Raw genomic sequence first — 24,226 nt, 5'->3', positions numbered from 1 at the left:
ACAATTGCCTATATTTATTCATGTGTTAGCATAATTAAACAGAATTAAACAAAAAATGCAATGCCACTTATGAATTTTATTCCGTTTCAGTTTCACGTTTCTACTTTTTGCGCTACTACAGTTACCGAGTGTGGCGAACAGGCGGGTTTTCTCTTCTATTCAGGGCTGTAGCACGGCTGCTGGGTGTTGCTCTGGTACGCGGTTTCCTGCTCCGTGCCGCCACTGGCATGATTTGAACAAATGACGGGAAGACTTAAACACGGTCAAGCACCGAAGTCAACGTTCATGTGATCCTCCAGTATAATGGGTGGTTAAATCTAGATAAGTTCTCGATAATTGAAATATCTGAGGAAAATATTCACCTGTGTAACTGGTGAAGAGTTAGAACTCTTCACCAACCCATATCATTGTCGTAATAGGCGACTAACGTAATCGGGTGATCAGGCACGCTGACTGGGTTTCCTCATGTCAACGTATCCCAGTTTCGTAGATCGATCCTTATGCTATTGATCGCTGGATTGTCGGGTTGAGACTTGATTATTTACATACCGTCGCCATACAGCTGTTATTCTAATAGACTAACGACAGCCGTAGCACCCCGATAGCTTTGTGAAACAGGGCTCCTTCGTCGCCTACACGCATCTCAGGCAGTACGTTCGTTGGTCCGTGTCCTGTTCGATGTGTGTCCGTAGATAAGCCCTCTGTTAGGCTCGGCCATCTTGTAGCTTGTTGCTCGCCACTTACATACGGAAGCGAAAGTGGAGATTCCTGTTAGGGCTGCACGCTTTTATTCAAGATTACACAGTACTACATACACGGTAAATGACATTTAGGTTAGTTTATTGTTAAAGGATGCCTACTCCATGCTGTTTTTATTCAGATGAGCTTGTTTCAAACGTGTATGCAACGAAACCCCGACATTATTATTCTGAAACTACGGAGAAGTTCCTTATGTTATACACTCTGTGGTGAAATTCACATATCTATTCATTCACATGATTCATGCTCTTAATTCTTGCTATATTTCATTCATTCATTCATTCATTCATTCATTCATTCATTCATGCATTCATTCATTGTAAAATTATGACTGATACAATGAACTGGCTGAAGTACGTACTGTTAAACACAACTGAAGTTGCGCTGTGAGCGAGCCAAGTCGCTGTTTGCGTTGGAGCATGGCGAGGCACACGTTAATCAGTACAAATGGTAAAGAAAGAAAGCGAGTGACCTATCCCTGTTGTAAAGTATCCCTAATACCATGTACTTTTAGAATGTTCTCAATATTCGTGTTTAAGATTTAAATATCAGCCTTTATATCTCTGTAGACAACTATCAAACAGAATTTTATTGCTAGTAAAACAGATGACTGCAACTACAAGGTAGCCTTATTGCTATATCAAATGGACTCTAATTGTAGATTACCCACAACATTACCCATCCATGGTATGTTATTTACATCGTATTGCATGGTGGTGCAGTCGCTGCGAGACATATCGGTCAAATCGAGATCAAACTACTCAATAATGAATCCACCCTCACCTTGAGACTAGGGAATTGTATTTTGTAAGCTACCATTTCCTCCATTAAGCGTCGTGATTAAAGCAACTGTTCAAGAAATAAGCGCCGGGTCTCAAATAAGCGCGGGATATGCCACATGTTTACGGTGGATTTTTTAAATAAAATACCAATGGAGAATCTATGTTTATTTCCGTTCAAACGTTGAGCGACGGAGTCCAATACGCGTCGGCCCCTATTATTCGCCCGGTTTGAGAGTTTTCTGAGTTAATAAGCAACCTGACGTCTGTCAGAGGAAATACGGTATGTCACTATATCACTTTGTGTAGACTTCCGAGGTTTTGGGGTCGCCTTTCTGGACCAAAATAAGCGGCCGGCTTTTGAGAATTACAATAAAAAAAAATCTTCTTTGTGGGTCGTGGGAATTCGCGGAAATAATACCCGCTGACTCGTCTTTCACTAGACCCTTCTCTTGTGGCTGGGTGTAATGCGTGAGTTGATTCACAGTTTCAGGTGTCAAACGAGTGTGCATGCGTTGTTGAGGAGCACGTAGTGCTTCACAGCGAAGAGCGCATATGTTTATTGAAAATACTTCGTATTTCAACTAAAAGCAAGAATAGTAATGAGTAAGGTTTCTGTAATACTTTATTCACACGTGACGAAGCATGGCGTGTATGGGCATGGGTTAACACCAGTTATAGCCAAATAGCCACAGGCCCGCTAGCCCATGGCTAGTAGATGTTCAGTCGGTAAATCTCCCGACTGACCCGTGAATTTTCATGGGGTCGTTTTGTAAATCTCTCTCTCTCTCTCTCTCTCTCTCTCTCTCTCTCTCTCTCTGAATTGTATCTAGGGGCGGTGGGATAATCTAGTGTTTGAAGTGTTCACTCATCACTCTGAAGCCCGGGTTCAGTTAACCACATGGGTAGAATGTGTGAGCGGTGATATTGCTGGAATATTTCTTAGAGCGGTGTAAATCATATTCACTCACTGATTGTATCTAATCGGTTTCATTGTCACGATATGGCTGAATATTGGCGATATGCCGACGAATAATCTCTCTCATTTAATCATCGCAATATGAATGCAATATTGTTGATGCGATGTAAAATATAACTCACTCACTTAAATACATAGCATACATAGAATATTGTTTCTACGCACGTCTTAAATGTATCGCACAAATGTGATGGTCCTTACTCGACTAAGCAGAGTTGTTGTGTTTTTTGTTTCAGACAACAATGGCAGGATTGAGAGCGTGGTTTGGACGTGGATTAGATCAGGATTATGTCGACTCCATCAACAGTTTCTGGACAGTCCTTCTATTGGCCCTGTGTTCTGTGGGATCATTCACCATGCGTTATATCACTACACCTATCCGTTGCTGGTGTCCTGCTCAGTTCGAAGCGTCTCAGACCTCGTACACTCATGAAGCTTGTTTTTTGAAGGAGCTGTATCATAACAGGTCAGTATTTGATGATTACACCAAAACACCTGCCTCTGTATCCTCCTACCACCTCTGGATACCACTCATACTTTTCTTCCAAGCCCTGGCTTTCAAACTACCAAACGTCATCTGGAACAGCACCAAGCACTTGCTCACTTTCAATATGGAAGAAACTGTGGAATCATTGAAAAGTGCACAAATGACCAATGTTGAGAATCGCCAGGCCACGTACAGTGAAGCAGCCCGAGTATTTGGGAGTCTGTTGAGAAGAAATCGAATCCTTCTGGCTCTTCTGTACCTGATTGTGAAGTTTCTTTACTGTGTCAATCTGATAGTCCAGCTTGTATTCCTAACAATACACTTTAGACAAAACCTGGCAATCAGGGTTGGATCTCATGCTGGTTTTGATATGGACTCCGTCATAAATCCGTTGCTTGTTAAAGATGTTCATTGTACTTTTGAAATTCACTGGATGCAGACTCACTCACATGCAGTTCAGTGCACCCTGCCGATCACTGAAATCTATGAGAAGATGTTCACATTCCTGTGGTACTGGGTCCTCCTCCTGGCTGTCATCACAACACTTAACCTTGTCCTGTGGGTAGGTTTTCTCTTCCTTCCATTTATAAGAAATGGTAGGATAGCTGCCCATGTCAACGCGGCCAAAGGATCTCGTCCTGACGAACACACTGTAACTCGATTCATCAGCAGTTTCCTGGGAATGGATGGAGTACTTGTCTTGTCCATGATCTCATGGAATTCCAGTGAGCTGGTTTCAGCGAAGCTCACTCAACATTTGTACCAAGTGTTTCGGGAAAAGGAAGAGGAACTGAATGCTCAGCGAAATCTCTACACAAGGGAAATAGGAAGAGGTGTTATCGTACCTGCAGCATCAGGGACAAATGCAGCTTTACCAATGAGTGATCTCGCCGCTGGTGACCCAAACTTGGAGAAAGTGCCTATGCTGTAAAGACAGAACTGTCACCAAGCATTGGATTAGATTAATCTAGGTGTGACTTACTGTAAATAACTGCTAACGTGTTTGATGACATTTCCACTCATATTTCACATATACTACCTTTCAAAAGTTAAGACTCACTCTTGCAAGTGTAGCGACTTACTTCACTAAACTGTTCTAAACTTGATTTTGCAAAATAATCCGCACTGTTTAACGGTACCGTTTACAGATGAATTGATGTGTTTTAAAACAACTTCGTAACGTTGTAAAGATTGTTGAATGGAGAAAAAGAAAACTTTATGAAAAATTCTTATCAGTCAAAACTTTACACCAAACCGTAGCTGCTACATACACGATATTTCACATGCTTTTCGCAAATTTGATTCCTGATCCCCGAGCAATTAATCTGCATACGGTTTCCAGTTGTTTCCTCCAAAGTAGTGTAGAAATTCATATTTGTTGTTACAATATATATATATGTGTGTGTGTGTGTGTGTGTGTGTGTGTGTGTGTGTGTGTGTGTGTGTGTGTGTGTGTGTGTGTGTGTGTGTGTGTGTGTGTGTGTGTGAAAGCATGAATATTATTGTTGCGAGAGTTTATAATCATTTTGTCATGTTTGATGTGTCTATATCATTTCGGAAACATTGTCAATAAAGACATTAGTTATACTGTCAAATTACTGTATTTTCCTGTTTCAGCATTTTTGGTTGTCTCGTGTAATTCGGGAGTCCGAACTAGAATGCGTGGTATTAAATGTGAATGGTCGACACTTCGTGGTGTTGTTATTTATTGTCCTTATTTCTACAGTATAAACGTTTTATTGACTGGGTCAGACATCAACACATTACGAAGTTGAGGTGTCGGTATCGAACCCACCTGTGACCGGGTGTAAAAACCTTGGAGTCAGCTTTGCGTGCAGACTCTTTCCGTGTTGTCGCACCCCCTAGTGTGCAGTACACAACCCTGTGCTCTTAAAAGAACCCACGAATCTGTTGGTATATGACCTGATGGTGGCCACATGAATATGTGTATACACCTAGTTGCGGGTACAGCAACGTACAGTAAACTTAGACAAGGTACTGTGACTGTGTGTCCCAGTCCACCCAGCTGTGAATTGGGTATCTCGTTGGGATGAGAGAGTCACAAAAATCTCGGTGTGCCTAGAGGCAGCAAGAGATGTATGCTCCCCAGGGATTTGAGATTGATAATACGATGTGACGCTGAGACGGACATCCAATGATCAAGGGAAATAAATACCAGTGCCTTGAGCAAGCATTAGTTGCATGGATATGTGCGCTATATAGATATCCAATAATGAATAATAAATAATAAATAGATCACCCGTATGCTCTCTGCTGCATATCTATCGTAATCTGTAAAACCTAATAAATAAAATAATAACACAAGCTCACGTATGGGCTCCTTCATGTAAATATATATATATATATATATATATATATATATATATATATATATATATATATATATATATATGAAGATGGCGGTACTTATACCTAAGTTTGTAGGTTTCCGAGGGAAGTGAGTCTACATTTACCGTAGTCAATTCAAGCCTTCTCTTCTTTGCACAAACATGAGAGAATTATATCACGTTCCCATAATTCTGTCAGTGAACATTTCACAGGAGCATCTGGTTTCTGATAACATGGTTCAATATGCGACGACTGCAATCAACTGTCGCATTTGCTCTAGAAATATTCTTGAATAAACAAAGACAACATCTGTAATGAAGTTCAAAGTTTTTAGTCCTCAATCCAAGGTGCACGTATTGTACTGAGAAAGGAGTAGATAACGGGAGTCATCAAGACATCTGATAGAATAACATTAATTTATCATTTGCATGTCTGAGTTTCCATACAGACATTGTTCTGGACATGTTGTAGATATGCTTGTTCTTTATTTGTTACATTTAAAGGTCGTTTGGCTCAAAAGCAGACCGATGAATTGCAACCTACTTAACTAATAAACACAACATAATCAATGAAACGCTGATTTGAGTCAAAATGTGCCAAAAAAAGTTATTGATTCATTAACCTGTGGGCACCCGTGGCGAGCCACCTCCTCGTGGTGGGTGCTGGGTAACGCCAAGAGCTCGCCGACACCCCCGTAGTGGACCCGGGGGGATATTTGGTCCACCAACCCGTTTGCCGTGGGATGCGGCCCTGTGTCGGTGGAGGAGGGGATCCTGGTGGTTCAGGGCAATAGGAGCAGGACCAGTGTTCCTATTGCTCAACACACCACTTTGGCCCTTACTTCACCTAGACGGGTGGTAGAACTGGCCCAGTTCTATCAATCGGCTGTTCACGCCAAGCCCTGAGCTACAACTATTTCATGCTCAAAATTTATGAAACTGGTAATTTGATTTTTCATGCTTGGCTCTTTGGAGATTGTAATTTGAAATTCATCATTTTATATATGTTTTTGCCTAGAGTCGTATGCCCAGAAGGCGGTGGCTCATGGGCCAATCCGGTGGAAATATTAATCCTTTGATTTTTCTACTGGAGTATATCATCCGGGTATCCTTGGTGCTGCAAGCTGGAGGCCCGCTTGTTTTTAGCATTGTCCTTGTGATACTCCGTGGTGGGTGGGGAGCTCGGATTATGAACCGTTTAAAACCAGCTATGGCTTACGAAACCCCCATTAAAAAGCAAAACGTCCACTAGACCCTGATGGAGATGATAATGAACACAGACCGACCCAATCAATTGACTACTGGCCACGCTTTATAGTGATCGAGACTCATGATAAGACACCACTAAAATTGAACCCGTTTGCAGTATCGAAGGCTATTCAAGGCATTGCGGGTGATGTCAAAAATGTTAGACGCTTGCGTTCAGGAGCTCTTCTCATTGAATGTAGTAAACGACAGCAAGCTACAAACCTGATGACAACTGAAATGTTGGTAGGAATTCCCGTATCAGTCTCAGCTCACAGGATGCTCAACACTAGCAAAGGCATAATTCGAGATCGTGATCAGTTGTTTGCGGACATGACGGAATTAGATATTGGGACAGAGATGAAAGATCAAGGTGTCATGCATGTCAAAAGGTTTACAACCCGGAAAAATAAAGAAACTGTTCCAACAAACACATATTTGTTTTCTTTTTCCTCGCCAACTGCTCCAAAATCTGTGAAAGCTGGATACTGTAACATCGCTGTTGATACCTATGTTCCTAACCCATTAAGGTGTTTTAAGTGCCAAAAATTTGGACATGGAGTGAATAGTTGTACATTGTCTGTCACGTGTGCTCACTGTGGTGAGCAGACACATACAACAGAAGATTGTACCAACAACTTTAAGAAATGCGTTAACTGCGCCGGAAGTCACTCGTCTTTCTCAAAAGACTGTCCAGTTTGGAAGCGGAACATGGAAATCAACAAAATCAAATATACTCAAAACATTAGCTTTGCAGATGCAAAAAAACTTGTCCAAAGATCAGACTTATCAGAAACTTATGCTTCTGTTACCAGAACATCGCCTTCGCCAACCGTGAATGTAATCAAGTCTTCTGTTTGCTGTCAAACCAACTTAACATGGATTAATGCTCACACTCCTCAGACGCTGCTACCTGAATCATCCACTCAAACGGCAGACGTACTTCCTGAGCCCATGGGTGTTCAGGATGTACCTTGTACACAGGAGAAATTATCTCAGACAAATGCAAAACGGACGTCTCAATCCAATGTGAAAGAAACTGAAAAAAAACAAGCTTAAATCTAGATGTGAATCTTCACAAAAGGGTAAAAGTGGAAGAGCCTCAAAAGGGTCTAGTAACAAAATCCAACTTTTTAATAAGTTCGGATCCTTAGAAGATATGGATGTTTCCGAAAACGTCCATTCTAGGGCACATAGCTTGTCGCCCTCCAAAAGAGTGCGGGGTAGATCCCCAATAAATCCCCCAAAAAGATAGTTTATTCCAATAATATTGTACAGTGGAACTGCAGAGGAGTGAGGACTAACTTACATGAATTACAGCTATTAGTCCAAGAGTTTACACCTTCAGCGATATGTCTCCAGGAGACATATTTAAAACAAACAGATACATTTGACCTTCGTCATTATAATGCATATCATTCTTTTTCACCTCCGGGTGATAGGGCCACTGGCCACAACATCAAACAAAACGTTATTCAAAGCCCTGTTTCACTTAATACTAACATGCAGGCTGTTGCTGTGAGAATTACTTTACATGTAGCGTTTACGCTATGCTCTCTTTACATTTCACCGTCTTCGACGTTTGCCAAAACTGATCTTCAAGCTCTATATGATCAGCTCCCGAAGCCCTGTATTATAATGGGAGACTTAAATGGGCACAACCCACTCTGGGGTAGTGTAACTACAAACACTAAAGGTAACTTGTTGGAGGACTTTTGTTCTGACAATGATTTATGTATTTATAATGATGGTTCCAACACATATTTACACCCTGGTACAGGGACTTATTCTGCTCTCGACTTGTCACTTACAAATTCAGAACTATTAAATGAATTTGAATGGTCAGTCCACGATGACCTCTGTGGAAGTGACCATTTTCCTACTGTACTAAAATCTGTAACTCCAACTGATGTTCCTCCATCATCAAGGCGGAATTTTAAAAAGGCTAACTGGGCTTTATATGAAACACTGTGTGCTGAAAAACTTAAACCTGAACGTTGTATTGACGTTCCTGATGCTATTAAATCCTTTTCTGATTAATTGAACTCTATAGCTGATGAGTGTATACCACATTCCTCTGCAGTTCCCCATATTCGAAAACCATGGTTCAACGATGAGTGCAAACAAGCTAGGAAGGCAAGGAAAAAAGCAGAACATTTCCGTCGCCATCCTATGGTGCATAATTTAAATAAATTTAAAATTTTAAATGCTAAAGCACGGCGTACTTTTAAACAGAACAAACGCCAATCTTGGCAAAATTATGTATCTAAAATAAATTCTCGGACACCTATGTCCAAGGTGTGGAACATGGTCCAGAAAATCAAAGGTAAAGGTACTAAATCTACAGTCCATCATCTTAAACATGGAGATCAATTGCTTACTGATAAATCAGATATTGCTGATAAACTGGGTGAAACCCTTGCTAAACATTCTTCCTCTTCAAATTATGTACCAAAATTCCAGCAATATCAAAAACAAGAAGAAAAGAAAACTATTAATTTCAATTCCGATAATGGGGAAGACTATAATGAAACGTTTTCTATTCATGAACTCCATACTGCACTTGATCAAGCTCATGATACTGCTACAGGAGCTGATAACATACATTTTCAACTCCTGAAACATTTACCAGAATCCTGTCAGGAAACTCTCCTAAATATTTTTGATGGTATTTGGACATCGGGTAACTTTCCTCCTTCATGGCGTGACGCCATAGTAGTACCAATACCTAAACCTGGACGTGATCATACCGATCCATCCAATTATCGTCCGATTTCATTAACAAGCTGTGTTTGCAAGACCATGGAACGCCTGATAAATAATCGACTAGTTTGGTACTTGGAAACTAATAACCTTATAACTGATATACAGCGTGGTTTCCGCAAAACCAGAAGTATTGTTGATCACTTAGTGCGTTTAGAATCATTTGTTAAAAATCCACTAATTAATAAACAACATGCTGTGTCTATCTTTTTTGATCTAGAAAAAGCATATGACACAACCTGGAAATATGGCATTTTAAGAGATTTACATGACTTTGGCTTGCGAGGTCGTTTACCTCAATTTATAGCCAACTTTTTAAATGATAGACAGTTTCAAGTTCGAGTGGGTTCTACCCTGCCTGATCATTACAATCAGGATCAGGGTGTTCCACAAGGCAGTATTCTGTCTGTCACACTTTTTAGCATAAAGATAAATAGTTTATCAAAAGTTTTAAACGATTCAATAGATGGATCGTTATTTGTGGATGATTTTAATATTTCTTGTCGTGGGAAAAACATGCATACTATTGAACGGCAACTGCAGTTGTGTTTAAACAAAATAAATAAATGGTGTCTTGAAAACGGCTTTAAATTTTCTAAATCCAAAACTAATTGTATACATTTTTGAAGAAAACATAAGCCACATAAAGACCCTGAACTATCTCTAGATAGCACTCCCATCAAAGTTGTAAAGGAGGCCAAGTTCTTGGGCCTAATCTTTGACTCCCACTTAACATTTCTGCCTCATATTAAGTCCCTTAAAACTAAATGCCTGAAGGCTCTTGACTTGTTGAAAGTTGTTTCCAGCTCAAAGTGGGGAGGGGATCAAGTAACCCTCTTACATCTATATCGATCACTCGTGCGTTCGAAACTTGATTATGGCTCCATCGTATATGGTGGAGCCTGCAAAAGCAATCTTAAACTTCTCGACTCCGTCCACCATCAAGGCTTAAGACTTTGTCTTGGGTCTTTCAGAACGTCGCCTATTGATAGTCTCTACGTTGAGGCCGATGAACCATCTCTTACTCAACGTCGTATAAAACTGTCTTTACAATATATTACTAAATTATATTCTAATGAATCTAACCCTGCCTTTAACTGTGTGTTCAATCCCCTTTATGAGGATTTGTATAACAAAAAATCTTCTCTTGTTCCACCTCTTGGACACAGAATTAAACCATTTATTTCTTCTGCCGGTATTGAGCTGGAAGGTATATCACCTTCCCGTCTTCTTTCTTCTCCTCCTTGGCAATTGGTTAGGCCACAAGTTGACCTAACATTAACTACATTTAAAAAATCAGAAACTAATGACTTACAATATAAACAAGAATATCATCAATTAAAACATAAATATAGCAATTACAAACCCTTATTTACAGATGGATCCAAGGACGGTGGCGCAGTGGCTTGTGCCACTGTCATTGGATCCAGAACAATATCTTTTAGATTACCCGATAATAGTTCTATTTTTACAGCTGAAGCTAACGCCATATTAACAGCTCTTAAATATATTCAAAGACACCCTAAACGTAAACAATATATAATCTATTCCGATTCTCTTTCTTGCCTTCAGGCTATTAAAAATATTTCTTGTAAACATCCACTTTTAATTGAAATTATTGAATTGTATAATACTCTTGCTACTGGCCAATACGACATCGTCTTCTGTTGGTTACCCAGCCACGAGGGCATTTCTGGTAACGCAATGGCCGATCTTGCTGCCAAGGCGGCACTCAACAAATCTGTGACACCACTTCCTATTCCATGCACTGATTATAAAGCTAACATTAGATCTTATATCCGTGATCTGATACAGAAGAAGTGGGACACCCAAGTGGGTATAAATAAATTACATGAGATAAAACCTTACATTGGTTATACCCACTTGGGTTGTCAGTCCAGATTTGAAGAGGTTATTTTACGACGATGTCGTATTGGCCACACTAGATATACTCATTCATACCTATTGAAAGGTGAGAATCCTCCGTTTTGCATCCCTTGTGATGAGAGAACCACGGTCAAGCATATCCTGCTTGACTGTGTTGAATTCTCCATCATAAGGGACAAATATTTCAATGTAAAAACAATTAAGGACCCTTTTAACACCGTAAGTTCTCATTTAATTCTTGGCTTTTTAAAAGAAATTGATTTCATCGCTGAATTTTGATTATTATATTCTGTACATAGCTGCATTTTAATTCATGGTAGTTTAGATTAGTAACTTGAATTGTTAGTGGCTGTACCCTCAAAGGGGGTTGAAGTACCGTAAAATTATTGTCCTCCTGAGAGGGTACGTAAGTCCCTACACATTTCCTGTAAGTTTAAATTTCCAGTGTTTTTAATCGTAGCATATGTGTATTTTTAATATTTGGCTAGATGGGACTAAATTGCTAACAGCTGAGGGGATGATGTAAATCCAGCTAGGGTCCATGCAGGTAGCAAAGGTACTGTAAGTCCCCATGGCCCCTAGTATGTTGATCTACCTTCAGTTGTTGGCAATCTATAGCCGGATTTTATGTTGTATTGTCCGAATAGTGATATTAGTTTTATCTTTCCACGCTAGTTTTAATTTAAATTGTGATATTCTAGTTGTTTTACCGTCCTTCGCCGACAGATGTTATAATATACATATAATCCTTTTCTTTGTTAAATGTTCTCGTCACAATATGGCTGAAATATTGCCGATGTGACGTTAAATATTAACTCACTCACTCATTAACCTGTGCTGTGCCGTTTCCTTCCTTTCCCGCACACCTGGCTGTCCCTTTCTCTGCACTTTTCCCTCATATGAAATAAGTGACAATCTCTATGCCCAAAGGTATCGGAAAACCAATTTATCTCACAGACATGCATTCATACATATTTATTTGAATATATTTCTACAATTTCATCAAGTTCGCATTTTGATACACACTGGCCAAGATACCTGACATTGACGGTGCACATTTCGAGATTCGTACTAGAGATCAGCAGATTACCCTAAATGTATAAACTGAATTCATTTCACATTTACTTCGACTGAAATGGGCAGCATGAAACATAACTGACCCCTTCTTACGCACCAGACAAAAGTAAGACTTATTACGTTTTAAAAGCTAAACAAAAACAAAAAGACAGCAAGCACATTTTGAGTCAGCAACAATTAGTCAACATTGTGTTGATAAAGATCACTCGATTTCATTTTCCCAACGAAAACAGTCCCGGAGAGGTCGAAGTTCTCCTGTTCTGAAATGTCAGGACTTACAATCTGCAACAGTTACCGCTCAAACGAAGAGATTAATTGGACCTGATAACGTATGCATGCCGAGGCCAAACCCCTTGACTCACATTCTACAGCCATAACTAACAACTATAACACGACAGCTAGAGCGTTTACTATCGTCACTACTGTCGGTGTCTGTACCGTGGTTGGATGTGAAGTAAGCAGTCTGTTCTGTTACCCTGGGCGAGGACTCCGATAGGCTGATTTCACAAAGTCCATTCAGGAACAGGACTTCCTCATTGTAAGTATAGGTGTACGCAGCATTATGCCGGCTTAATAATGTAGACTTGCTTCCAAAGGGGATGACACAGTAGGACGTATATTCCTCATGACAACAATTCTTGGGTGAACACAGCCTGAGGTATATATGTTCACATTTAATCCGATATGTCCTTTTCTATTTGACTATGTGTATCCAAATAATGTGACCAAAACACCACAATAACGAATTCCTTTGGTAATAGAAAATTGAAAACAACGCATTTTGTTTTTTGATGACCCAGCTTTGAAACGTGGCACTTTTAACGAGTGCAGCACTTGGTCGCTTTATATTGTGTACAAAGAAATGCCAGTTCTGTAAACTTTACCTGAAACCATTACACTTAAAAAATGCAGTGGCGCATGAGTCCATCTAAATCAGAGTATATAGCATTAACTAGTGTCTATACTCCCATATGTATGTCTTGAAGTTCCCCAGCTAACACAGAAACGTGTTGACAACGTTGCCATGTGGTTTCAAAAAATGTTCCAAAAAGCGTTTCTAAGACGTAAATGTACGTCTTTTACGTTTTTAAAATCTTTTGGCTAAACGTTGGCGAGAAACCTTAGAAACCTCCTAAAACGTATTTTCTTGTTGTTTCAGAAACGTTTCAGAAACGTTAGGGTTAAAACTTCGTGAAAAAGTCTGATATTGTAAGTTTCGATCCACTATTGCAAGGATCACTGATTCGTTTATCAACACTAAGTGTTTTGAATCCTGTCCAATAAATACATACTTGAACATGTAAATACATTCTCTAATCATGATATCTACAAAACAATGATGTATTTTAAAGAATACTTCATTTCATAAATGTATATGGAAAATAATTAGTCATCTTTCTCATCAGGCTCTTCATGCTTCTGGAAGGTGGAGTGTCCGGCATGGGTTGATCGGTAACCATCTCTGAAGTTTACTCTGAAGTAAATAGAATACACAAAACATAAGTGATAATTAAGAAACTCTCTACATTCTATACAACTTGGCAAACTGTTCAGTTTCCAAGAGCTTATAATTTCTCTCACTATTTATGTAAAAGGCAATTGCATAACCACTCTTGTCAAGTCAATATATTTACTACAATGAACTAAGACATGTTTATGAGAAAAACTGACATTACAGTGTTTCAATAACGATTACGAAAAGCTGTGATTTTGTTTCAATCAAACTTTTGGGAAACCTTTGCCAATGTTTCAGTAAGGTTCCTAAAAGGGTAATGGATTGAAGTTCGAGTTTTGCTTCTGCATTCAGTTTTAAAGAAACATTACATGATACAGGAAATGTTTTCACAACGTTTCAAAAAGCGAACAAAACAGCCGTTTAGGAACGTTACAGGTACTTTTTATGGAAGATGTCTAACAGAAATGCAGAGAAAAGGTGTAAATGCTACTTGAAATCATTCACTAATAAGACGTCCCCATAATTCCCTTTGAGGTAGTTTAACATTGATAGTGTTTTTTAGTCTAGTTCTCATTCATCCAATATATTTCTGATCAAAATGTTATTTTGAACTTGATGTATTTTCGTTTATATCTAAACTATCATAGCCATCTTGATTACAGCATGAATTTCTTTTTTGTTGACAATAACTAACTTCTTCTCATCGTGATATGGATCCAGTACTGCCTATGCAATGTAAATTGTGACTCACTCACTCATTTAGATACACAGGAGATATTTCATGGGGACAACTTTGAAACTAATTCCGCAGAAGGTGTAAACATTCCTCACCCGATTGAGCAGCGTTGCTTTGTATCTGTTGTAGACAACAATGCCAGGATTAAGAGCATGGTTTGGACGTGGATTAGATCAGGATTATGTCGACTCCATCAACAGTTTCTGGACAGTCCTTCTATTGGCCCTGTGTTCCGTTGGATCATTTGCCTTGCGTTTCATCACTACACCTATCAGTTGCTGGTGTCCTGCTCAGTTCGAAGCGTCTCAGACCTCGTACACTAAGGAATCCTGTTTCATGAAGGGTTTGTATCATGAGGCCTCAATTCGTGATGATTCTGACAACGGAAATCGGGAACCTGTTGCCTCCTACCACCTCTGGATACCACTCATACTATTCTTTCAAGCCCTGGCTTTCAAACTACCCAACATCATCTGGAACAGCACCAAGCACTTGTTCACTTTCAATATGGAAGAAACTGTGGAATCATTGAAAAGTGCACAAATGACCAATGCTGAGAACCGACAGGTTATGTTCAGTGATGCAGCCCGAGTATTTGGGAGTCTGTTGAGAAGAAATAGAATCCTTCTGGCTCTTCTGTACCTGATTGTGAAGCTTCTCTCCTGTGTCAATCTGATAGCACAGTTTATTTTCCTAACGACATACTTCAGACAAAATCTGGCAATCAGGGTTGGATCCTATGCTGGTTTCGATATGGACTCCATCATAAATCCGTTGCTTGTAAAAGATGGTCATTGCTATTTTAAAATTTATCAGTTTCAGAGAGTTCACAGCTACACAGTACAGTGCACCCTGCCAATCACCGAAATCTATGAGAAGATGTTCACATTCCTTTGGTACTGGGTCTTCTTCCTGGCTGTCATCACCATCCTTAACCTTGTCCTGTGGGCAGGCTATCTTTTCCTGCCGTTCCTTAGAGATGGTAGGATAGCTGCCCACGTCAACGCTGCCAAAGGATCTCGCCCAGACGAACTCTCCATAACTCGATTCATCAGCGGTTTCTTGGGAATGGATGGAGTACTTGTCTTGTCCATGATCTCTTGGAATTCCAGTGAGCTGGTTTCAGCGAAGCTCACCCAACATTTGTACCAGGTGTTTCGGGAAAAGGAAGAAGAACTTGATGCACACCGAGATTTGTACACAGGAGAACCGGGTACTGAAGCTCTCTTACCTGCAGCATCAGGAACGAATGCAGCTTTACCAATGACTGAACTCACTTCTGCAGACCCAAACTTGGAGAAAATGCCTATCCTGTAATGACAGAACTGTTCACCAGGCACTGGATCTGCATAATCCTGAAGTAGCATGTTTTAACTGACTTGTTTGACGGCATTGCCCTTGGTTATTGCTGAGTGCGGTGTAAAACTAAACTCACTCACTCCCTTGGTTATTTTATATACTTTGCATTCTCGCCTGCTATACATCAAAACTGACAGTAGAGCCCATTACCATGTTGGCGTCTGTGAAGCATGAATACCATTTCCGGAACACTGTAGTTTTGTATTTTCTTCTTGTAGCAATTTAGTTGCCTTATGTTTCAAGTGTCCTAACTAGAATACGATGGTATCGTGGTTGTAAATGTAAATGATCGACTCACTCACATTTTGTTGATGAACGTGATGTTTGTGTCGCTATTCATCGGTCTTTAGTTCCACAGTATGGATGCTAGTAACCATGAAAAATATTTAATGCACTTGCACTGTAATTACAACCATACATTTAGACGTCAGTAACACAGTCGTCAGTTTTATCTGTGATTTTATGAGAGCGTCTCATAAACCAAAAAATGACTGGTTGATTTTACACTTATGTTGTACATTATGATTTTATATTATATTCGTAACTTGTGACATTTTAATAAACTATTTCTGTCTCTGTGTCATTTAGTCTATAGAGATCGGAGTAGACCTTAAGCACATATGTGTGTTATAGTAATCACACAAATTCACAACTGAACTCCTTAAATTCAAACAGATATATGGTAAAGAAGGCTGAACCACGATACATAATCTCAAGTTTGTAGTTTACCACACGTTTCAGAGTCAAGTGTTTAAACTAGACTACATCACCCTTGCTTCCACCATTGTCAATGCACGCCTTGTCCTCTTTGCACGGACAGGAGAGAATTATAGTATGTTTCGAAACTTTTGCCAGTGAACATTTCACAGAAGGAACGTCCAGTTTCCGGGAAAGTGGTCCAAGATGTAAACACAACCATCACCCATCGATCAGCTTTACACTGGAAGGATGATCAGGCTTACCATGCAAACGGTGAACAAATCATCAAAACTGAACTTATATACACCAATAGGGAAAACAATTACCAAATTAGGAAACTTCCAAAAGTGCAACAATATCCTCTAAAACCGAAACAAATGCTCAGGAACGGATACCTAAACGTTTCAAATGGAAACAAAACTTGCGTATCAGCTACAACAGCGCCAGAGAACTGTCACCGAGCATACAAAACGGCAGTCATAGCATATGAAAGGGCATAAATATCGTCAAAGATGGCGGTGATTTTGGAAGAACACGGCAGACTTTGGTCAATAATTTGATATCAATATGTAGCGCATCAAACCCTTATTGTATACTCTTAAAAAAGTAGGGGAACTTCATTTTTTTTCTATTTACGATTAAAGATATGTAGGAGATTTATGTGAGTCAGTCAATGTTGAAATGATATTTTTGAATGTTTGAGAGTGCATCACCATTTGCACTTCCTTACAACCATAGTTATTAGGAGCGTAGTTGCTTTTGAAAAATGTTTGGTGTATGGCATGTAATGTTTGCGATTTTTATTTTAAAACAAACGACTCGAAACAAACACGAACAAATGTGTGATGCAAGATGAGTGATTTTCGACCTTCTTGAAAAATCGTCAAAATCAAGAATGGGACCCCATGCACGTGTATGAGGCTACTGCGCTGTGCACGTGCATATCATGCGTTCTGTTTAAGGGTGGTAATAGAGGGAAATGGTGGTGCGTTTATAAGATATCTTTCCTTGAAACGGTTGTTAACGTTTGCACTTCCTATCCAAATTGAAAGATCAGGTTCCCCTGCTTTTTTAACAGTATATTAAGCTTCAAAGCCATTGTCATACGTCTCAGTGTCAGACTTGCGATTCTGCATAATGAGGTCCCTTCTTCGACCGAATAGGGTCGTGAACCGATCTCGAGTGGTATATGGTGTTATGCACCGTGTGTGAACCTAGGTATCCCGTTCCACACTGTGTGATCCGAGGTATCAGCTGACATAAGATCTATCTCACAGATATGCATTCATACCAGCGTGTAATGTGCGTCTTCTGTTTCACTAAATTCGCCATTTTGACGCACATTAGACACGACGTTTGACTTTATGAAAGACTTTCCGGTAAACATCCGTTCCTTAGAGAAACCCTGAAGTTCTTATATCACAGACATTTTGAGATTGTTACTCGAGATTAGCAAATTATCCAATACATGTGTCGACTGAATTCATTTGATATTTATACCTTGCTTAGAACGGGCAACATACCCCCTTCTTGCGCAACGGACACTTATACTGTAATACAAAGTAAGCATGCATTCATCAAAGACAAAACAAAAGCAAAAAAAAACGTGAACTTTTATGCAGCAATTATTCAACGCGGTTCATAAAAGATCATTCGATTTCATTTGCCTACATAAACGGACTATGTAACGGGAAACATGAGAGGTCGCAGTTTTCCTGTTCTGAAATGTCAGAACTGACAATTTGCAACAATTATCGCTCCTACGCAGTGATTACTTGGACATGATAATGTTTGCATGCCCAGGTCAAACCCCTTGGAACACGTTCTGCAGCCATTCCTAAAAACTATAACACGACAGAGCGTTTACTATCGTCAGTGAAGTAAACTGTCTATACTGTTACCCTGGTAGGAGATTCAGAGGCTAGTCTCACACACACACACTTCAGGAACAGGACCTCCTTCATCTCATTACTGTAGGTACATGGTGTTGTAATGTTACATTATTCAGACTTACCATATCAGTTAACAGCTCGTTAACAGAGGCTAATCTCACACACACACACTTCAGGAACAGGACCTCCTTCATCTCATTACTGTAGGTACATGGTGTTGTAATGTTACATTATTCAGACTTACCATATCAGTTAACAGCTCGTTAACAGAGGCTAATCTCACACACACACACTTCAGGAACAGGACCTCCTTCATCTCATTACTGCAGGTACATGGTGTTGTAATGTTACATTATTCAGACTTACCATATCAGTTAACAGCTCGTTAACAGAGGCTAATCTCACACACACACACACACACACACACACTTCAGGAACAGGACCTCCTTCATCTCATTACTGTAGGTACATAGTGTTGTAATGTTACATTATTCAGACTTACCATATCAGTTAACAAATCGTTAACAGAGGCTAATCTCACACACACACACTTCAGGAACAGGACCTCCTTCATCTCATTACTGCAGGTACATGGTGTTGTAATGTTACATTATTCAGACTTACCATATCAGTTAACAGCTCGTTAACAGAGGCTAATCTCACACACACACACACACACTTCAGGAACAGGACCTACTTCATCTCATTACTGTAGGTACATGGTGTTGTAATGTTACATTATTCAGACTTACCATATCAGTTAACAGCTCGTTAACAGAGGCTAATCTCACACACCTACTTCAGAAACTGGACCCCCTTCATCTCATTACTGTAGGTACATGGTGTTGTAATGTTACATTATTCAGATTTACCATATCAGTTAACAGCTCGTTAACAGAGGCTAATCTCACACACCTACTTCAGAAACTGGACCCCCTTCATTTCATTATTGTAAGGACATTGTATTGTAATGTTACCTTATTAAGAATTAAAAGTGCATGCTAGCTTCCACAGGGGTTGACGCGAAAGGACACATTATGTCAATGAACATCTCGTGGATGAACAGCGGATGAAGTGTCTATGTGCACATTTTATCCGAAATATTATATGTTTCATTTTCCAAAACGTATCCCAATAAATTCGCCAAACAGCCAACAAAATATCGGAAATATTTCATCTGCGTGACGTTCTTGTTTGAAAAGCGCTGTCCTTAACGACTGCAACTCTTGGTCAGTATACACTATTGAGTGGGTGAGTGAGTTTAGTTTTACACCGCTTTTAGCAACATTCCAGCAATATCACGTCGGGGGACACTAGAAATGAGCTTCACACAGTTGTGCCCATGGTATACACTATTACATGACATTGATCATTTGTTTTCGTTTTTTTTTTTTTTTTTTTTTGTTCTTTTTTTTACGGAAGCGTATTAGGGCCATGGTGAAAAAGTTATTTGGTCTCATTATCTCCTACGTAGGAGATACTGTCCTGCGTAGGAGTGGCCCTAATATGCTTCCGTAGTTTTTCAATGTACACAGTCGACTCATAATTTCTTATGTGCACTTTGTTGATGCTCTCTACTCGTTGTGTCACAATTCATTAATTTCTATTGCCACATAATGAACGTTGTAGTGGTCAGGACACGCATGTTTCATAGTAATCAATGAACCTCACAAATGAAATCATGAAACTGAAATATCTATAGTTTCAATTCATAACGATAATACATCAGCCTACAGGCAAGAATTCATGATTGTCAAGTTCTATATTTGAGGAACAATTGCCTAACCTATTATTTCACATTTTTCAGGTATACATACAGGTTGACATACATTATGTGAAAGTATAAGTTCAGTGCATACATGTAAGGTCCATAATATTTCCATATAATTGTACAGAGTCAATAACATTGTTACATGTACATCGAAATAATTTACTTATTCAACAGTTCCAAAAAGCTTGTGTACACTGGACCATAGTTTCAGGAAACAGGCTTCCTGGTCACGATTAATGTATAATATTGAATGATTTGTCTCTTGATGTATGACTGTGTCACTATTCATTAATTTGTATTGCCACATAATGAACGTTGTAGTTGTCAGGCAACGTATGTTTCACGGTAATCACTAGAGCTCACAAATGAATTCCATAAACTAATATATCTATAGCTTCAATTCATAATTTGAATTATATCATAATATTTCACTTGTTGTAAGTCATGTCTCTAGCATAAACGTTTTTACAGCAAAAAGGGCTTCTAAATTATGGCAAAGAGGAGTTCAGAAAACGGACTGCATGAAAACTACATGCTCGCTCCTTAACCGATGAGACGCTGTTTGAAAAAGAACATGGCATGGTTCTCATGATTACAAAGCAGAAAATAACAGGGCAACTTTGAGTCAACAACAATTAATCGACGTGTTGTTGTTGCTGTTACAGATCACTCGTTTCATTTTTTCCAACATAAAGGTCCGTGTTGGAGAAACCAATGAGGTCGAGAGTACTCCTGTATTGAAATGTCAGCATTTATTATTTGCAACAAATTCCCCTACAGCGAGATTAACTGGACGCTATCACTAAATTAATGTCTGCATGGCGAGACCCAACTCTTGATTCACAACATTCCTAACAACCATAACGCGACAGAGCGTTTACTACCGTCAGTTGGGTGTAAAGTCAACTTTTTACACTGTTACCCTGGGAAAGGATTTAATCCGAATAATTTCACAACGTCCATTCAGGAACAGGACTTCCTCGCTGTAAGTATAGGTGTAGTAATGCTTCGCTATTTCGGCTCGATTGTGTGGACTTGTTTCCCCAAGGGATGACACAGTAAGACATAAATGACTCAACAATTCCTTTTATGATGGAAAATCTGTTTTAGCATTAGTGGACATCTACATAATGACCTAGCTGCAAAACTTGGTATATTTAACGAGTGTAGCTCTTGGTCAACTTTAATTCAGTTAAAAAGGTATTTGTTTTAATATCGATGGGCTTTTATACCTACATTAAGTTAACTACATTTACTACTGTTTGACTTTCTTTCGTCGACAATAAGTTATTCTCATAGCGATATGGAGGCCATAATGCCGATGTGTACATTGTAAACTGTAAATCGCTCACTCACTTAGATACGATTCAAAGAATATATTTTTCTGCACATCTTTGAAATCAGTATCGCATGAGGTGAATATTTCTTACTCAACTGAGGAATGTTCTTTTTGGTTTTGTTTCAGACAACAATGCCAGGATTAAGAGCATGGTTTGGACGTGGATTAGATCAGGATTATGTCGACTCCATCAACAGTTTCTGGACAGTCCTTCTATTGGCCCTGTGTTCCGTCGGATCATTTGTCTTGCGTTTTATCACCACACCCATCAGTTGCTGGTGTCCTGCTCAGTTCGAGCCGTCTCAGACCTCGTACACTAAGGAATCCTGTTTCATGAAGGGTTTGTATCATGAGACCTCAATTCGTGATGATTTTGACAAAGGAAATCGGGAACCTGTTGCCTCCTACCACCTCTGGATACCACTCATACTATTCTTCCAAGCCCTGTCTTTCAAACTACCCAACATCATCTGGAACAGCACCAAGCACTTGTTCACTTTCAATATGGCGGAAACTGTGGAATCATTGAAAAGTGCACAAATGACCAATGCTGAGAACCGACAGGTTATGTTCAGTGATGCAGCCCGAGTATTTGGGAGTCTGTTGAGAAGAAATAGATTCATCCTGGCTCTTCTGTACCTGATCGTGAAGCTTCTCTCCTGTGTCAATCTGATAGCACAGTTTATTTTCCTAACGACATACTTCAGACAAAATCTGGCAATCAGGGTTGGATCCTATGCTGGTTTCGATATGGACTCCATCATAAATCCGTTGCTTGTAAAAGATGGTCATTGCTCTTTTAAAATTTATCAGTTGCAGACAGTTCATAGCTATACAGTACAGTGCACCCTGCCAATCACCGAAATCTATGAGAAGATGTTCACATTCCTTTGGTACTGGGTCTTCCTCCTGGCTCTCATCACCATCCTTAACCTTGTCCTGTGGGCAGGGTTCCTCTTCCTCCCGTTCTTTAGAGATGGCAGGATAGCTGCCTACGTCAACGCTGCAAAAGGATCTCGCCCAGACGAACTCTCCATAACTCGATTCATCAGCGGTTTCTTGGGAATGGATGGAGTACTTGTCTTGTCCATGATCTCATGGAATTCCAGTGAGCTGGTTTCAGCGAAGCTCACCCAACATTTGTACCAAGTGTTTCGGGAAAAGGAAGAGGAATTTCAAAATGCACGTGAAATCTACAAAGGAGAACCTGGAGGTGGAGCTGGAGTCACAGGAGCTGATGCAGCGTTACCAGTGACTGATCCCGCTTCTGGTACTTCAGATATGGAGAAAGTGCCGATTATGTGATAACCAATACTCCAAATTTGTTTACTCTAGAAAATTAAATTTCTGTCAGGTGTTTATTTATCTAATGACACTTCTTTTTATGACTTTACGTTTGAAGTTCTCGCCAGCTATATGTCAAATCGTAATACTTGTGGATGATATTTTTTAACGTTGTGTCATTCCCAGGACATTAGGAACATGGTCGGTAACTATTCTATTTACTTGGGTAACACTTCGTAACAGGCTATTCTATTTACTTGAGTTTGCTTTATGCACTTTCTTCCCACAGGGGTAAATCAAGTCGTATCTTCCCACATAACCTCTGTTCTAATACGGCCATATTTCCCGGTCCTCGGAAAATCCCCTGGCGGCAAAAAAATCGCAAAACGAATTATCTCACTTCTTCCTATCCGAACACAATCCTAAACACGCGTAATGAATTTAAGACCCTATTAGAGGTTATAGGGAGATACTACAGTTCGACCCAAAACACCTCATTCGTGTACAGTAGATGAATGGTCGGCTCTAGACATTGTTGTGGGATTTGCACGAGCTGGAAGAACTGCGCCACCATACTGGCTTGATAATCACGTGACTGTCAGGATTGTCTGGTACAGACACAATTTGGTAACAAACAGCATCGTGCAGCTGAAATACTGTTGAAACAATAATGTACTCATGATATATTGTTTTTCATTTCAATTGTCAGAATGAATGAAGAAACGTTACCCAACGCCAGGTCGAGATGACAACCGAATGTGATACAGTGATGGTATCCATGAAATATTGATCTGTTATATGTCTTGGATAATATGGAGTGCATCCATACAAGCGAACTAGTGCATGCACGCACACACTCATTCAATTATATTTCTGGATGAGTCCAGTTTGTTTTACTTAACGGTAAATCCCACTGCTCGCCTCCTCACCTATTTCCTAAAATAGGAACAACGACAATTTCCATAATACATATTTTGTAGCTGGATACTGAACGTCAGCACCGGATTCCCATCATATTGCTCTCTGATAACATTAAGGTGCTGAACAATAAACTCATACATTCTGGAGCTAGTCTTGTTTTGAATCTTGTCATTGTGTATGACAGACCTACTCGTAGGTTCCACTACGCTACATCAGAACCACATATGCTCCCTGAGGAGGTACCGTATGTGCAACTGAAGAGACAGAGGCATGCGACAGCTGTGATTGGATGAAATTGTGTAAAAGATTTTTATAGTCTTTAAAAGCACTGAGTATTAACTCAGTCACTGTTGTGTGTACTCATATTTTCCAGTGGGTGACATTTGATGCAGAACTGGGGTTGATGAGTTAAGCTTCCTGTGCTCGGAAATTTGGCAGGATGAGT

General features: G+C 39.7%; 3 protein-coding genes across 6 annotated transcripts; all 3 read left to right on the top strand.

Moving 5' to 3' along the window:
• Window positions 1-690: 690 nt before the first annotated feature.
• LOC137261389 (innexin unc-9-like) lies at window positions 691-4,692 on the top strand. Of its 2 annotated transcripts, none has more exons than XM_067799134.1 (2): window positions 691-818; window positions 2,754-4,692. In XM_067799134.1, the coding sequence occupies exon 2, from the start codon at window positions 2,760-2,762 to the stop codon at window positions 3,933-3,935; it is 1,176 nt and encodes a 391-aa protein (XP_067655235.1). In that variant the 5' UTR covers window positions 691-818; window positions 2,754-2,759; the 3' UTR covers window positions 3,936-4,692. The 2 variants fall into 2 exon arrangements, with proteins under 2 accessions (XP_067655235.1, XP_067655236.1); XM_067799135.1 differs by having other exon boundaries at window positions 691-833.
• An 8,047-nt stretch (window positions 4,693-12,739) lies between these two features.
• On the top strand, window positions 12,740-16,451 carry LOC137261479 (innexin unc-9-like). 3 transcript variants are annotated; one of them, XM_067799233.1, is made up of 3 exons: window positions 12,740-12,862; window positions 13,731-13,776; window positions 14,646-16,451. In XM_067799233.1, the coding sequence occupies exon 3, from the start codon at window positions 14,652-14,654 to the stop codon at window positions 15,831-15,833; it is 1,182 nt and encodes a 393-aa protein (XP_067655334.1). In that variant the 5' UTR covers window positions 12,740-12,862; window positions 13,731-13,776; window positions 14,646-14,651; the 3' UTR covers window positions 15,834-16,451. The 3 variants fall into 3 exon arrangements, with proteins under 3 accessions (XP_067655334.1, XP_067655332.1, XP_067655333.1); XM_067799232.1 differs by having other exon boundaries at window positions 12,743-12,862; window positions 13,731-13,803; XM_067799231.1 differs by lacking the exon at window positions 13,731-13,776.
• Window positions 16,452-21,112: 4,661 nt separating this feature from the next.
• Window positions 21,113-23,931, top strand: LOC137261496 (innexin unc-9-like). Its single transcript, XM_067799252.1, has 2 exons — window positions 21,113-21,222; window positions 21,703-23,931. Exon 2 carries the CDS (start codon window positions 21,709-21,711, stop codon window positions 22,879-22,881), a length of 1,173 nt encoding a protein of 390 aa, XP_067655353.1. The 5' UTR covers window positions 21,113-21,222; window positions 21,703-21,708; the 3' UTR covers window positions 22,882-23,931.
• Window positions 23,932-24,226: the final 295 nt, after the last annotated feature.

Source organism: Haliotis asinina, chromosome 14 (assembly GCF_037392515.1).
Source record: "Haliotis asinina isolate JCU_RB_2024 chromosome 14, JCU_Hal_asi_v2, whole genome shotgun sequence".
Classification (NCBI taxonomy): Eukaryota; Metazoa; Mollusca; class Gastropoda; order Lepetellida; family Haliotidae; genus Haliotis; species Haliotis asinina.
The sequence above is the reverse complement of the archived record's forward strand: the minus strand, read 5'-3'. Positions and strand labels throughout refer to the sequence as shown.